The 17,664-nt window shown below is 39.6% G+C and overlaps 1 protein-coding gene across 2 annotated transcripts in view; it reads right to left on the reverse strand.

The window, feature by feature from the left end:
- COL11A1 (collagen type XI alpha 1 chain) overlaps positions 1 to 17,664 on the reverse strand; it is a 129,337-nt gene that overhangs the window by 23,824 nt on the left and 87,849 nt on the right. For both annotated transcript variants that reach the window (XM_054165094.1, XM_054165093.1), the window contains 8 exons: positions 11,820 to 11,927; positions 11,255 to 11,362; positions 10,192 to 10,245; positions 7,054 to 7,107; positions 6,808 to 6,915; positions 3,988 to 4,041; positions 2,708 to 2,761; positions 2,557 to 2,610 (listed from right to left, as the gene is read on the reverse strand). In XM_054165094.1, coding sequence (XP_054021069.1) covers positions 2,557 to 2,610; positions 2,708 to 2,761; positions 3,988 to 4,041; positions 6,808 to 6,915; positions 7,054 to 7,107; positions 10,192 to 10,245; positions 11,255 to 11,362; positions 11,820 to 11,927 — 594 coding nt within the window. The remainder of the gene's footprint in view (positions 1 to 2,556; positions 2,611 to 2,707; positions 2,762 to 3,987; positions 4,042 to 6,807; positions 6,916 to 7,053; positions 7,108 to 10,191; positions 10,246 to 11,254; positions 11,363 to 11,819; positions 11,928 to 17,664) is intronic.

The following is a 17,664-nucleotide window of genomic DNA, read 5'->3' on the forward strand; positions in this document are numbered from 1 at the left end:
TCTGGGACATGGTGATCTGTTTCTAAGAGTGAGAGAGAACTTTGCAACTGGCTGGATTGTGAAAAGGATTGCCATCCTCACAAAACAGAGCAAAATCCTGCCTCCAGCAGACACATCTTGTCACAGCAGTGTGCACGTATGGGTCTGTGTTCTATACAGTATGGCTCTGGGATGGAATCAAGAGAGACAGTCTAGAGCTGCTGTTTATTTTCTAGAAGAGCTTTTGTTTACAAATGTTTTGGAGAGTTTGGAGAAGGATGTGATCACAGTCAATGACCCATGGAAAGTTATTAGAAGTAATTTGTTAGGACAGATATTCAGGTAGCATGAACTGTCATAGACACGTCTTCATTTAAGTACCTCAGCAACCGTCTGCACAGAGATGTGTGGAAAAGTGATAGGCACACAAGGTGTCTGTGCAAACTTACCAGACAGGTTCATAAACTTAGGGCTAGAATACTCCATTGATTTTTGTCCTCTCACTTCCATCTGCAGTTTTAATCAATGATTGACTAAACATGTAAGGTACTGATTTCACTTCTTGTACTGCACTGGCCTCCTTATTTAAAAAAATAATTGTAGAATGATGTAATAGGAAGCAGAAAATCACTACACTCATCTGGGTTTATACTACTATCATAGTTTTTCATACAGTAAAACAGATCTAAACTGGGAGACTTAGTGCAGGCATTGATCTTGCTTGACTACTCATTAGCTCTGCTGTGGAAAAGAGAAGGGGGTGGAAAAATGGTGCAGTATTCAGTGCAGTATCACAAATTAACATAGATTTTATGAGGCTTTGTGCAAGAGAAGTGTGAGGTTAATGTTACATGTTCTGTTTCCTGTCTGTGTGGTGACTTCTTATGTAATGCAAAACATTTCAGTCCTACTTTTGAGAAGTCATGAGCAGCTCACTGGGTATTTGGAAGATCTGCATGTCAGACCTGTGATACCAAATTAAAGATAAGCACGTGTTGGGATGCTTTGCTTATCTGCTTTTTCTTAATTATAAGCACAACAAAGACAATAATCCCAGGATGGAAGCTGGTTTTAAGTGGTTTTAGTTGAGTGTAAGTCTCAAGACTTCTAGACAGCTCCATGGAGGCTACAAGCATTAATAATGCAAAGCTACATGCACATTTGTACTGCAGATGTCTTTGAACATTTAGGCCTTTGTGTGTACAGCAGAGGAAACAAGAAGCCAGTGAAAAATACATGACACTAAGCGTGACAACAATTTTTTATAACTAACTTTCTGGAAGGGGGCTTTGGAACCCTAGTATTAATGACAAAATATCTGCTAGTCTAGCCATTGCAAATACTGAAGTAAGCATATCTACTTCACTCCCCAACAGTGAGAGGGAGGATGCCAGTATGTTTTCCTACACTCTACAATCAGCAGTGCAGTGCATTATCCGTGCTGTGATATGTCTTTCCTGATAGGGATGCAGAGGCTAGAGCATGCTGCCATAGTAAGAGAAACATTGTGGAAAAAAATCTGTGGGAAGAAAAGAAAATGAGAAAACACATCTTTTGTTGAAAAGCAGGAACTGTTTCCCACTGGGGGCAGGGCCCATCTTCCAAGCAGGACTGTATCTTGTGGTACTCTACCAGCAGGTCTCTGAAGAGGCCGAAGTCTGCTTTCCTGAGTTCCAGGGTAGTGAGCTGGCTGTGTGCTCTCCTCGCTGCCCTAAGGATCTTGAACTCCACCATTTCATGGTCACTACAGCCAAAGCTGCCCCTAAGCTTCACAGTCCCCACCAGCCCCTTTTTGTTGATGAGAACAACATCTATCTCTTCCCATTGGCTCCTCTGTTACTTGGAGAAGGGAGTTATCGGCGCCTTTCAGAAACATCCTGGATTGCTTATGCCCTGCTGTGTTGTAGGGTGGTTGAAGTCCCTCAAGAAGACCAGGGCTTGTGAATGTGAGGCTGCTCCTATCTGTCTATTGAGGGTCTCATCCACTTGGTCTTCCTGGTCAGGTTGCCTGTAGATGCTCGCCGTCCCTGCCCTTTCTTTAGTTCTGACCCATAAGCTCTCAATGGCTCGATATCCATCACCAGGAAGAGCTCCACGCACTCCAGCTGTCATTGACACAGAGGGAGGCAAATCCCTCATCATCTCCCTTGCCTGTCTTTGCTAAAAAGCCTGTAATATGTTTGCCACTGATAATAGCTTCTCTTTTTAACACTCCTGATAGAAGGCTATATGATACTCTAAGCAGCACTATGAAAAACACTTGAAGCCAGTAATGTTTCTGTAGTTAAGGAAATATCCATAACCCTTATTTAATCCTTCACCTGAAAACTACCTTTTATGCTCCAAAACTCGCTGTTCTGACTTGTTAAATCTTTTTGTGATGTAAAATGTGGAATAAAAAGACCAACTGTGGTAAGTTAGCCATTAGTATCCTTAGGTCACCATCAATAATTACTAGATTAATGATGGATAATTAGGAACTGAAATATACCTATCTAGCTGCAAAGAAGAATCAAAATGCACAGCCATATTCCTGTTGCAAAGGTTTCTCTTTAGGAGGTTATTATCAACACTCACCTTTTCACCAACACCTCCAACAGAGCCAATTGAGCCTGGGGGACCTTGAGGACCCTACAATGATAAAAGATGTCAGTTATCCCAAATACAGCTATCCCAAATACAGTGCTAATTACTGAATTGAGAGAATAAAGAAGAGGTTAATTCTTACATCAGCTCCATTAGGACCCTGGGGACCTCTTGGACCTGGAGGGCCAGGTGGACCCTGTATCAAAGAGACAATTTGATAGAGTTACAATCATAAAGAATAAGCCCAGTGGAGCTTTTCTGGCTGATGAAAAATAATATCCTCTGTCTGTAGAGGACTTTTGCACTGCCACAGAAACAGCAGGGCCAGATTGCTGCCCACTGCATGACTTCACAAGGTGACAGAGCTTCCAGGCTATGTTATATACTACCTGAGCTGGAAATGATCTGATGCTTAGGACTCCTGAAGATTGGTTTCCTAGACTGTATTTTCCTGCAGGTTACCTGCATATCCATTCCACTGTGTAAACCCCTGGAGCAGCTTACATATTTGGTAACAGCTATGTGACAGTCCTACACCATGATGCCTACAGCTGGGCAATCATAAAGCAGCCAGGCTTGGCAAAGGCTGTTGGAGGAAAATGCATACTGTTTATAGCTTGCATTTCAGTCAGCCCAGAAGGCATTCTGTCAGCAGTATAAAAACGTAGTGTCAAGATCACCCAGACAAAGAGAGCAAATATAGCCAAACAGTGTTTACCATCTCTGGCCTGGAATTACCTGAAGCTAAGGTGCAATGCCTTGAATTTCAGAAAAGCAGCTCCAAACTCTCTGGTGCAGTGATCTTTCAGATTTTTTCTTGCTCTCCTGAACCTGCTTATCACTGTGCTGTCTCAGACACATAACATTTGCTTTGCTGTCTGCTCTTCAGAGTATTTTCTTAAATTACATAATTCTTGATATTAGAGATGAGGAGATAGATGTAGGGAAGCAAAGTAAATCCAAGAGTGAGTTTATATTACACAAGGCACCAAACTCAGAAATAGCTTATCAAATTATGAGCTACAGAAAAAAAGACAGTAATACTTGGATGATACTTATGTTCTCCAGAACAACCATTGGGAAGAAGTCTTACAGAATCACAGGTTGATAAGGGCTGGAAGGGACCTCTGGGGATCATCTAGTCCAACCTCCCTGCTAAAGCACGTTCACACAGAGCGGGTTGCACAGGATTTTGAAGGGGTTTTAAAGTTTCCAGAGAAAGAGATTCTACAACCTCTCAGCAGCCTGCTCCAGGGCTCTGTCACCACCCTCAAGGAAGTTTTTCCTTGTGTTTAGGTGGAACTTCCTGTGTTCTAGTTTGTACCCATTGCCCTTTATCTTATCACTGGGCACTACTGAAAAGAAATTGGCCCCATCCTCTTGACACCCACCCTTTAGCTAGCTATTAGCATTGATAGTTACCATTGGGCCCACATCACCATTTTCACCCTTTTCACCTGGTGGGCCAGGCAGACCCTAAAACACATGAGAGAGAAAAAAAAATCTTAGTAGGGTACTTGTAATGATGAATTATTACAAATCAATATGAAACAATATAAATCAGAGCTACATGTGAAATGGGAAACTTGTGGGAGCACAGGAGGGAGAACAAAGAAAAGTAAAGCTATCTGCATTAAAACAAAAAGGATTTGTTCATGTTACAGCAAATATATATATAGGCAGTCCTGTGATGCTTAAACCAAGTGAGGTAGAAAATGTCCTAAAAAAAATAATAATAAATCAGACCCAGAAATGCTAGGGTGACTGGTTTTAAAAACACTGAAGTCTAGTGCACTGTTGTTGCTGTGAAAGCCTGTTAGATAAACAGCAGGATACCTCCAGCTTTTGCTCATGTGATGACACAGTGGGGTTTCCATGTAACTTTTAGTTTAGAAAATAGTAGACTATATTCTGTTAAAATGGAAGCTGATATCTGATAAGGCTCTCTTCAGTAACACTGCCAATTACTTGCTTCTATTACTTTCTAACTTTCTTGATGTTTACTTTTTTTGCAACTGTGCAGTAAGTTTAACAAATCAAATTTGAATGTAACCTTTTTCCTACTCTGTGATGAGTTTAAAACACAATTTTGTAGCTAATTGCTCTAAAGAGTGATTGGAACAGATGCCTAGACTGGGACTAGATGGCAAGTCTTTACAGAGCTGGTACTCTGAAAGAAGACTCCCACCTCAAATAAGCTAGATCTTCCAGTTGCTGACAGGCCCCTTAGTTCTACCCCATGAATATGAAAAGACATTTAGCTTAAAAATGCCTTCTCCGTTATGATTCATGATCACGCTAAACCCGAACAGCTCATTCAACTGCTTGCAGGAGAATTGTTTATAAAACTTTGAAGGCAATTAAACTTGTTTTGGAAAAGACTTTCCCAAGCCATTTGAACTCCTATTTCAACACTGGAAAAATCCCACTGATTGCACTGAAAGAATATTTCATGCATCATTGAACATGGCTTTTTTTGCAGCGCTTTTAGTTCCTCCTGGCAAGATGTAATTAAGGTGTTTGTCATCCAATATTTCAAAATTTCAGTAAAATTGCTCTAAACTATGAGATAACCCAGACAGGCTCATGGAGTTTTTCAGATTTTCTTTGCTTTCAGCTCCCTTTGTTAGAAACATCCTTATTTTTATAAATACTATTAAATTTCAATAGTGAGGAGCGTCACAATCACAGCAATCAATGTTCAAAATTACCAAGGCTCACTTTTATGAACAAAAATACTTTTTACTTAATGTCCAATGTAGGTCATGTCAGTAGAATTTAACTGCAGTAAGCATGATACAGTTACTGTGGAGTATTACACAGATGAAGCTGTTACTCCTCAACAGCTCACAATTACAATGAGAAATGCATTACTAAATGAAACAAACTTTTGATTTCTTCAATACTATTAAGCAAATATGGGATCCTAGTCCATGGACCAATATATTCCAATTAAAATCTTAATCAGAGAAATAAAGCTCCTTGTTTGAAATGTTTCAGTGGATTAAGTCTCATCCTAATTGATTTTCTTATTTATGCAGCTTAGTGCTTGTTAAACTTAAACTGTGAAGGTGGACTTTTTCATAAAACAGGAATCAAAACTATATCCTGGGTCTGAGGAAATTAACAAGAATCATTTTATTCACTCTTTAATAAAAAACCTAAGCAATTCCTATTAGCATTTATGGATATTTTTTCTGAGTTGTTATTTCTGAAAAGAATGATGCTTTCAAAAGCAGTGTGCCTTCATGTGCACAAGATATATATGTTAGTGCAGTTATCAACTCACTGTTTATCTTCCATGGAGGTTTGCAGTGTTTTATAAAATCACTGTTAAGTTTTGTGGACTGCGAGGCGCAATAGAGATTAAAAAATGGTAGGTTGTGGGTTGAGGTTCAGCTCAGTGAAAGAGATGAGTCAACACACACATCGTAGCTAGAAAGAAGCCATACTGGTTTCTACAGTCCAATACTATCGTTGCATTTGTCCATGTTTTTAGAAGAGACTATTTATGATCCACAACACAGCTTCATGCATGGATTAGAAAGCATTTCAAAGTGCTCTGTGCTCTAATCTTATTCACATGGCAATGAATCAGAAGTTCTGAATGTCTTGTTCTTGTTTTGTCATACTAAAACAAATTATATTTTTGAAAGAGTAGGATTCTTCATCATTCTCTGGCTGCAGCAATGAGATGCCTATAGTTTATTGTATTCTTGTGTTGTGGGTTTTCAGTCATAAAATACATTTTAAAGAGGAATAAACATACAACTATGAGAACCTGCCAGGGATGGCAGCAATGTGTAATCATCACAGAATTCTGCTCATCTTTCAGAACACAAGGAGTGTCTGTGATTGGAACGATAAGGAACACACGATCTTGCCCAAACCTATTGTGAAAAGACAGTAAATGGCAAGGATGTGTTATATATGCCTCCAAGGTGAATCTTTTCTTTGAAATGTGTACCTACAGTACAAAGAAGTGCTCTTGTTAAAACAGAAACTGTTGGACTCTATAAACGAATGAAATTCTACAGGCTATGTTAGCCAGGAGTTCAGCTTCAGAGCATCCTACCAGTCTCCTTCACCTTTAAATCTGCTGTTTGTACACAAACTTTCTGAATATGGGATCTTTCAGTTCTTAACTGATGCTATTATTTATTTAACAGAAGAAAATACTCAGTTTTGGACACAAAAATCAGGGTCCTTACAGGGAGAGGGCAAAATAATAAAGGAATTTACCTGTAAGCCAATAGGGCCTGGAGGGCCAGGGAAGCCTCGAGGACCTTCATCACCTTTTTGCCCAAACATCCCTTGCTGACCTCTTGGGCCTGGCTCCCCATCACCTCCCTGTTTGGAAACAGTGAAAAGCAAAAATATCACAGGTCTGTCAATAACAGATAAGGAGCAAGGAGCATGCAGTTCAAAGAACTTCAAGTATCAGATGCGTTATGTCAAGGTTAGAGTTTGCTCTGAACATCTACTTACGGCTATACCAGGGGCACCAACAGGACCCTGGAGACCTGGTGGACCTGGAGGACCCTGAAACAAACCAACCAAAAGGAAAATTTACTAATTACAGCACCAGGAGTGAGGTGAACACAAATACACAGACAACTCTATTTGCATGATCAAGGTCTGTTAAGCAGTTCTACATTTCTCCAAAGAAAATGTAGCATTATTCACAAGTCTTTCCCATTCAGTACAATCAGTATTTGGTTTTTGGTCAAAACCTCAGATCTGCATGCCTATAATAGACTTAGTATCAACATTTATTGCAAGGTCACTTGTAATATTTCAGAATAGTTAAAACAGATACCTGTGCAAACATGAATCAAACTGAAAAATCTATTTTGTTCACAATTAAAAGCATCAGATTCCCATGAGATTTGTGTGGAAAAACTCAACCTTTAAAGCACCATCTACCAATCAAATTTAATTTGCATTATTTTTATATGAAATTGAAAATAGTTTTTGCAACAGCACGGAAGAGACACGAAAAAGCCTAAGTTCTTGTTGAGCATGGGAATCACATTTGTTCTTACATTAAGTCTCTTTTCAACAAAATGGCCAAAAAAAAACCAAACCCAGGGCTCTGAATGGAACTTCTGAATTTTTTCAGTCTCCTTACAGACTAATAATTCCCTATATTATATTGCATGAAATTCAGATGTGATGGAATGAAGATATCTAAAGGAGAATGGGAATGCATGATACCAGTTTTTGATGGGGTTAACACTATGTGATGAGTCTGGTTTTTGCACCAGCTAGAGCGGCTAGGCTGCTGAGTGTGAAGCTAAGCATAAAACCTTACAGCTGGAAATGGCTGCATTCTAGTCTGCCATTTTAGATGGCAAGGAAAGTGTCTGCAGTTTCTAGGCTGGGAATTCTAATTTAGTGCAGAATAATGCTTGGATTTAAACACCCAGCTAAATTTAGATTGTTCTTACCTTTACAGGGAGATGAGAAATAGTGAACTTCTTAAGTCTCATACTCTTATTTCTTTCCTTGGGGTCCTTGTCTAATATTTTAGACTATCTTATTTCCTAGGGAATTTGAAGCATCCACCTATGTATTTCTTCTCTTTTGGAATTGTTGTTTTGTCACATACCTGATGGCAGTATGTGAAGTAAAGCTTTTAAGCTCTATGGTGACATATCTAAATGAGGGGACTCCTAGGAGTGCTTCTGTTGACTGGGAGAGTTACAATGAGAAAGGGAAATAGCATGCAAGAATAGTATTGGAATGGATTGCTTCTACCCTCTGCAGGATGCTTTCACCTCCTCCTTCATTTTGTCGGGCTTGAACGAGATCTCCGTATTTTCAGTCTCATTGAAATACTCATTTTGATGTGAGGTGTTGTTGGAAGGGACTTGGCAACTGATTAATGAGAGGTTATTTGGACATGTGGCCAAACTCTTTCCTATTCCTCTGGAGGGCAAATGGTAAGAGACTGATCAGAATCATCAGGAGAGAATCTCCAGTCAATAAAGGCAGCTGTGGTAGCCAGCTGAAGGTCAAGGGAGGAGGTACATCAAAATTGTGCTGCCCCTAGCTAGACTATGGCAACACAGTATTTTTTCTTAGGCTTAGTACAGTTAAATCCCCCCAACATAAAACCCTGTTGGTTTCAACACAGAATTGGAGACTTTTCCAGCTCTTAAAGAGGAAAGAGGGATCAATTCTTCTTTGCTGGATTAAATGTGCACCAAGGCTTTTGTGAGCATCTAGATACTGTGAATCTTTCCTCTTTATGCCCTGTGATTTCAGATCTAGGTACTTACTTCCTCTTCAGGATCTTTCAGAAATGTCCAACAAAGCCTTTCCTCCCTGCCCCAATAAACACCTGTTAGCATGTTGAAAGGAAAGCAGGTAGGAAATTGACATGTTCTGGAATTGTCATGGATGAATGACTGGAATTGAGGGCAAATAGGATTCCATATACTTGACTTCAAATGGGGTAATGTTCACACAGAGTCCTGCATTTTCAGGAAAATGTAAAATATTCCCAAATGCCTTAAACCTTGAAACTGAGGGCACAGGCTATGCTCTCAAATGATTATGATGCAGACACTGTCTTTAGACAGCAGGTCTGCTGGATCATGCCCAAATACATTAGTGCACACTCTGAGAGTTGTGTCCACAGTTAAATGCTCAGCCTATGTAGCTCTGCTAAAATGACTGAAAAAAGGATAAGCACGCGATCACATACAAAGCCTGAAGTGGAACTGGACCATGTGCTACTTCATATATTTCCTCTTGCCTTCTTTAAACACAATTTTTCTGTGTGCACAGAAAAAGGTGGACAAAGAGGAGATGCATCTATCTCTGCGTATCCCACAACTGGTTTACAGCTACAACAGCAAATAGATCAAGATGGAATTTTAGTTAACTGGGAACAAGTCCACAGTGTCAAAATTGACTTGTAAAAGTTTTCATTTGCTCAATAATTTTACTATTCATCTCAGATTAAGCAGGGGAAATTTTAGTCTGAAGCAGTATTTGTTTACAGTTTGGTCACACATATGTTTCTTGCAAAACTGTGGTTTATGATAGAAGTCAAAAGTATGTTTTCTGCAGTGAAAACTGCAGAAGTCTCTCTCACAGAAATAACTGAAAAGTACACATTTATCTTCAAAAAAACCCCAAACTTTGTCTTGCACATGTTACAATTATTTAAGTGTGCTCTCCAAGAATTAAGTATTATTTACAATTTTAAGAATTACATTAATAGATTTCTCTACTGAATCGTCATATTCTTCCTCATTATGGTTCCAAAGCTAAAGCTAGACATGTTTACACAGTCCAGAAAGTGAAGTTAACTGGGTCTCTCCCAGTTCAAAAGTAGAATGAATTAAATTAGATGATATAGGAAAGGTGCTTAGCAATGTAGTTTGCCATCTGTTTTTAACTGATTCTGTAAGCTGAAGGAATATGAGAAATAATATATACGTGGCTCTTGCAGTAGAACCCTCTAATGTTGCACTACAGCTCCACATTATGTTGAAGTGTTTTTGAAGTGTGTCTTTGTTCCTGTTGATCCGTGTAGCAGGGCTACCTCTGTACTTCACGCATGAATACTCTTTATTTACAGGAACAGAACCAACAAAAGACTTTGCTACTCACGTTTTCTCCCTTGTCACCTTTACTCCCTTTCTGACCCGGTTCACCAATTTCACCCTGTAATTGAAAGTTAAAAGTTAAACTTTTTTTCTAAAAGGGTCTCCTTCAAACTTAGCTGAATTCAGTGTCACAGTATCTTTAAGGGTTCCCTTTGATAGGATTAATCTGTGTTTTATGTGTGAAGGCCCACAGAGGGCAATTCTGTATTGATCAATAGTATGTCATATTAATCCAGAAACTGCTATACTTGCAAAGAGCAGCAGACCTGGCTTTGAACTGAGTGCTAAATAAAGGAAGTTGTGTTCCCCATGTTGTCTCCAATATGAACTTAAAGCATAAACCTGTCTTAACTGTATGTGACAGAGCAACTGTGTCTCACTGCAGTGTGCAAGATCTCAAAACTTCAAAATTATTAAAGTCAACAGGAAACCGTGTCAGGAAAAAAACAACATTATCTTTATACACTAATAGAAGATAATTAAATGAACTCACAGAAAATACTCTTTGTGGGATCAATAATATTCATGCATCGCAAAACCAAACCTCAGAGTCCTTACCTTTGCCCTATGCAAACTAACAGAACAGCAACAGGTCAAGCAAACATGAAAGGTGAGCCCGAAAGGTGCTGTGTCCTAAATTCTGTCAAAAGTCAGCTGAGGATCTCTGCTGCAAGCATATTATTTTGACACCCTTGAACTCTCACTAAATCACTATACATTACTGGGAATGTCTGATCTTACTTATTCTGAAAAACAAGTTTCTAAACCAGGCAAAAATCAAGTTTAACATCATCTCACTTGATTTTCTTTGCTGATGTACATGCTTGTTTCTTTGCTAGAATAAATGTTAGTCTGCTAGTTCTTGAACACAAATCCCAATGCCCCTCAGACATCTGATTATAGAAGGGTTTTTTTAGGTTTTTTTTTTTGCAGTGAGTGGAGGGAGTCTGGGGAGGCAGGGACAAGAATTGCTGCATCACCATACTTATTGTGAAGAACGCTACAACCACAGAACCGTAGCGACAGATCTTCTCACAGATGCACTAATATCCATTCTAATGATTCACCTTGTCACCATCTTCTCCAGGAGAGCCACTAGGACCAGCAGGACCAGGAAGTCCTACAGGACCTTGTACCCCATCACGTCCAGCTGGACCTTGAGGGCCCTTTTCACCCTGGTTTTGAAGAAAAAGAAGGTATCCACGTTGTTACAGGTGCCTAATGGAGGTTTCAGTAGAGTCACATTACCAATGCAAAATAAATAAAAACCCCCCAAACAACAGAATGGAAACTACAAAGGGAAGAGAAGGTATCACAAAATTATACCAAGTAATAGTGGAATCTGATGCCAAGTATATTTGCACTTGAATGCAGAGGGGCTGAATGCAAAGTCTAAATGAAAGACTCATCTGACAGACTTCTCTATTGCATTCATTCCTTGCTGTGACAAGAATGTGTTCAACCCTTCTTGTGTGTTAGAGGCTATGATAATAAATTTACTTAATGGTATATATAAAAGGTCAGGTATCCTGAGCATGTGTTTAAAAGGTAAATGCTAGGGTGGGAAACACTAACATTTTGGAATGAGGATTTTGTGCCGTGATGGTTTTATGTGACCCTGTGATTACTTACAGGAGCACCCTTCTCTCCTGCAGGGCCTGGAGGACCCTGAGGTCCAGGACGACCTGGTAGACCAATTGGGCCAGCAGTGCCTGCTGCTCCTCGTTCCCCTGGTGAACCCTGGAAAGAAATTTAGAAAGTGTAAGATAATTCTGATTTAGCTCTGATAACTGTTGAAACCCTTCATCACTCAGGTCAACTAAGAAGATACCTATTAGTGAGATTCCAGCAGGCAGAAGGAATCACATTCACCAAGTATGCAAGTAACAAACAAACAAAGGTTGAAAGAACTAACCTGAAGTTTGTACTCTGAAGTTTGAACTCAAAGAGTTCTTACTCCATACTAGTTTAATTTTTTTTTTAAATGCATAGACTTTGTTGTATTGTTTTTGTATCATAATAGGAGTATGCTGCAGCCTGTCTTAGGACTTTTTTCCCCCCTGTGTTTCCAAAACCCATTAATGTATTATTGTGATGAAAGAATATTCACCATGTTAAAATACAGAAACAACCCACACCTCAGCCCTGATTTTCAGTCAAGTTTGTGCCGTGCATTGCTGAGATGATTCATTTGTCTCTACGTTTCCACTCACCTGTGGAAACATCTATTGAAGTATAATGAATAACTGGATGTGTCACACCCAGAGGAGTTTTGGATGTACAGGTGTCTTCAGATGAGCACAGAAAAAATTAACAATCTAATATTGCAGATAAAAGGGTGAAAAACAAGTGCTGGATGTGGGGTAAACACTGGAACTGGGTATTCTACAATGTATTTTAGAAGAGAGTAATAGCAAAGAGGAATGATTTTTACTCTCCTGTCAATAAGCCTCACTTTTAAATGAATCATGTAATTGTCACTGTTGTATTCCTTTAATTGTCTTAAGGAAGTTGGGTCCTTTTCTGTCTGAAATTACCAAAGCACCCACAGGCAAGAATTTTGTTTACACCTCCCCTGTCATTTTTTTCTTTTGAAGTTCCATAAGCAGCGGCTCAACAAACAGCCAACTCTTCTTTTAAGTATGCCAGTCTGCCACAGAGCCAAGCACCACAACTTTCACAATCCGAGCTGTGTTTTTAGAGTTTCTGCTGGATGGAGCTAACTAGACATAATGGAGGGAATGACTAGGCACATAAAAATCTGCACTGCTCTGAAAACTAAAAGGTACCTAGGCTGAAATTTTTTTTTTTCTGTCATATTTATTGCAATTTCTAAGCATATGCTTTTAAGTTGTGGTGAAAGGGAACAAGGTGTTCTGGTACTTAAAAAAAACCTTTCTAAACTGATGCGAAGAAACAGAGAACAGTAGATTAGAACTTCTACTCCAAACAATTGGAATTTCAGAATCAAAATATGACATTTTGGTCTATCCATATATATTTATCATTTAGTCAAAAGCCACAACAGGGAGTACTGGTTTTCAAACCTTTCTGTAAGTTGGATTAATTTTCAAACAGTCATCTACAAAGTTCTCTGTAACTTACAAGCAAAGAAATGGACACCTATTTGGAGGCACGCCACAGAAAAAAAATGACAGGGAGCAAAAGGATATTTGCATTCTAATTCCTAGTATCTTCGTGGTTCTGACTAAGTATGCTTCTGTAGTTTTGAAATCTGTTCATGACAGCACAGGGGCAAACTTTTTGTGTGTTGATACAGAGGTCCTAGCCTGCTTCTTCTTAGAGTTAGCATGCGCAGGGAGACAGAAGCACAATTCTCTCCTGGGTACAGGCAGAGCTTTAAGAATGGTAGAGCTTCTTTGTGCTTTATTGCACCACCACTGGCTGACAGCTCAGACAGGAAATCCAGCTTTGCCAGCCCCCATACTTCCTGACGATTTGAGGTGCTGTACATTTTGAATCCTCAAGAAGGACATGGACCTGATGGAAATAGTCCAAAGGAAGGCCATGAAAATGATCAGGGGGTTGAACCACCTCTGCTATGAGGGCAGGCTGAGGGAACTGGGGTTGTTCAGCTTGGAGAAGAGGAGGCTCCAGGGAGACCTGATAGCAGCTTTCCAGTACCTGAAGGGCGCCTACAGGAAGGATGAGGAGAGACTATTTATAAGAGCCTGCAGTGACAGGATGAGGGACAATGGATTTAAACTACAGAAGGGCAGATTTAGATTGGATATCAGGAAGAAATTCTTCACTATGAGGGTGGTGGAACACTGGAACAGGTTGCCTAGGCAGGTGGTTGAGGCCCCTTCCTTGGAGATATTCAAGGTAAGACTTGATGAAGCCCTGGGCAGCCTGATCTAGTTGGGGATGTCACCGTTAACTGCAGGGAGGTCAGACTGGATGACCTTTGGAGGTCCCTTCCAGCCTGGACCACCCATTCCATTATTCTAGGACTCTGTGATACTCCCTGTGTTGTAAAGACAGGGGCAGCACAGGGAAAAAAGATGATGGAAGATTCTGTTGCATTATGTTCTACATATAAGCTAATATTGGGCTTTCAAGTCCAATGGTACAAACTATTAAATCTATAGAAACCCTGTTAACTGACATTTGTAGACTCACTGGAAACTGAGAAGCAAAGAGAGTTGTACTCTCCCCCTACATTTGTATATTTTCACACTTCTGCAGCATCTTTGTTTTCTGTCATTTAAACAATTCACAGTTTTTGCATCAGTAGAGCATTCTTAAAGGTTTGTTTGCTGCACAGGAGTATTTCCCCAGCTTTTGAGCTTGGTGTTTATAAGATATTTTGTAACAATTTAAGATGATTGATAATTTCACTTTTCCAGCTGGTATAGTGGAAGTGGGTATCCATAGAATGGATAAGGAATAGGTGGAACCAGAGGCTCTAACCAGAGTTTTCCCCACCTCTGTTTACACAATACCAAATTTTCTGGCTTTTGGGAAATGGGAATTGTAAGATGCTTTCACCTATGGAGGCCCAAAGTTTTTTATTTTTTTTCATGACATGCTTTGCCTGACTCCATCAGCATAACTGGTATTAATTCCATAATAAGGTGGTTTTCCCTTGAGATAACTGGGGCAGGGATGCTGAAGGGTTGCTCTGGATATTTTGCATATTGCCTCAGCAAGATCTTATTTTGCGTGAGTGTTGGACAAAAAAAAAGTAGTTTCTGTGGGAATCATCCTGCCAGGTGTTGGGAGGCTTTCTGTAGTCTGAGTGGATGCCTACATTTCAGTCCTATTTCTGTTATTTTAGTTCCTCGGAGTTCAGTGAAGTCAACAAGCGAAATTCACTACCCTCCAGCCATACTACCAAGGTCTTTGATCTTGTCAGCTCTCATAAGATAAACCATTTTAGGTCATCTCATCAGTAGGATGCAAGAATTGAGAGGCAAAAAGTCCCAGATAACTCAGATCTTTCCTATGTCAGTCAATAGACATCATTTTTGCATCATTTTAATTTACTATAATTAAACTTTGCATGAGTTATGAACATGAAGTACACCTTCTGTTTTCAAGGATCTTCTCATTTCCCTGTGAGAAGGGCCTCTGATCAAAGCAGTACATATTAAACTGTAGTTATAACTCAGAAAAGCATTTTAGGCAGATTTTTAATCCTGTTCTATGTTTTGTTGTTCCTTATTCCCTTGAATTCCTTGTTAACCTGTGGTCTTGCAGAGGTACTCACAGCCTGGAATCTTTTTGTTAATCTGTGGAGCTGTTTAAGAACTTTTCTACAGAATAGCAAGAGCATGCTTTGTCTTGTATTTCCCTTCTGCAGGCTGGATGCTCATTAGTACCCTTGGGTTTGTCTCATTTTCTGTGAAAAGTTATGCAATTCTAGCTGTCCTATCCATCACCTTGTAACAATACATTTTACTGATGGGTAACAAAATGCTCAACAAGTGACAATTTTCATGACTGAAAAATGTTATCAGAGGAAAGACAGCTCTAGATAGCTCAGTACTGGTAATTGGGTAGCCTGCAGCTGGCTTATTCTGAGTCCTGTTTGGGCATCCTATTCCCAAATGAGGTAATGAAAAATGACTGCCTGACATTCCAAAGAACTTCCTCTCATCCGCATTCACCACTCCACACAGTAGTATGAGAAGGGAAGAAAACAAACAGGAGACACAAACACAGCAGATAAAAGAGAACTGTTAAAAAAATCCTAAACAGCCAAACAAAAACCTCACAATAAAAATTGGTTGCTCTGGAGTGTATTCATGGCCCTCTCTATTTTGTTCAGATCCTTTCAGCACAGTAATTGTCATGCACAGCATTTGGAGCAGTCATTTATCTATGCTCACAGACCTGAGCACTAGCCAAGCAAAGCTTATAATTGACTATATATACTAGTAAGAATAAACTGGCAAGGAACTGAAGGAAAAGCATCCAGTAGCATGAAATACCTTCCTATTATAAACAGAAAGTGAAGACTCCATTATAAATACACTTCTGTGTCTACTCTCTGTTGCCTAAAAATAAATGGGAAAATATTTCAGGTTTATTTGATGCTTATGGTCTCCTGTGAGCTACTGTGAAAAAACAAGGACGCTGTGGTGGTTTAATTATGGTCCTTGCAGATGCACAGGCACCCAGTATTAAGAGCATCTATGCGTCTGTTTTTCACTGAAGAACACTTTCCAAATAACAAGTTTGTAATGAAAGATCAAATGGAAAAAGAATGTTAGTGAGGACTTCTGGAATACTCTCAGGGCAGCTTGGCGCTGTTTGTTCCTCAAGTGGCCTGCTTGCAATACAGTGAATTCAAGGTATATTGAATTAAAAAAAAATAGTAGTTTATTATTCAGATTCTCTTTTCAGTCTGCTCACAATTCCTGCTACCACTGTCTCTATTTCTCAAACACTGGGAAACAATGCACAAAAACTTCTGAGCTTCCTAGGGAATTCTTCCTGTGACTATGCTTACCTTAGCAGGAAGCATGGCCCCAACAGGAATGGATTTACAGAGTGAAGGAGCAGTTGGTCCTACGCTCCTAACACTCACATGCTGTGTATTTCTGAACACTGCTACCTGCTATTTCTGGTCTCACACTGAAATTCCATTTCTTGGCAGGCATTAGAAGTGCTCCTGGAATTTCCAACAAAGGGAATACTTTAATACCTTTCATAAGCTTCAAGAGACCTCCGTGATTTGAACCAAAGGAGAGTAAATGGGGAAGATGGAGACATTCACTGACAGTTTGAACTAACCCACTAATGTATGCACATCCAGTGCAAATTAGAAAAGCACAGTTCAGTTCATCTGAACTGAAACTCAGACATGTGTACTCCAGAACATGGACTGCCAGCACTGACCAAGATGTCTGCTTTTGCCTCACAACCTTATGGGATGGTATTTACAAGAAACTAGGATAGTAGTGGCATGGCGACTGTGTGGGTATCCTGTCTGGGAAAAGTGGGCTATGTTAAATGTCAGGCATGCTTGTGCTGTCTGGTTTGTGCATGCTTAGAAGAGTTTTGGTTCACTGCACCTGAACTAACTATCTGCTTGAGAGATTTGTCCAGCCTTAGGGCCTCCTTTAACAAAAAAATCAAGACATGACCTTTAGACTGAAGAGACTGTTTTGGTCTATGCTTTCTTGATTTTGATTCCTCTTCTAACAGTTCAGGTTCTTCAGATGAGGTGGGATGGTATCACTTTTGACTCTCTACTAGCTTCTATTCCATTCCAAGCTACCTTGTTTTGATGCCTTTTGGGAATGTGTATGTACTGCATGGCTAAGAAGACTTGTAAATCACAAATGTAAGTTCTTGATTTAAAGAAGGGAAGCCTAAAGTAATTAAGACTTCAAGAATTCATCTGAAGAATTCAAGAACCAAGTATTAATAAAGCAAGAAGCAAACCCTGAAGCATGCTACAGCAGATCTTTTCCAGTAATGTAGAAATAATCCAAAAGCAAGAACT

This window comes from Dryobates pubescens, chromosome 11, assembly GCF_014839835.1.
Source record: "Dryobates pubescens isolate bDryPub1 chromosome 11, bDryPub1.pri, whole genome shotgun sequence".
Lineage (NCBI taxonomy): Eukaryota > Metazoa > Chordata > Aves > Piciformes > Picidae > Dryobates > Dryobates pubescens.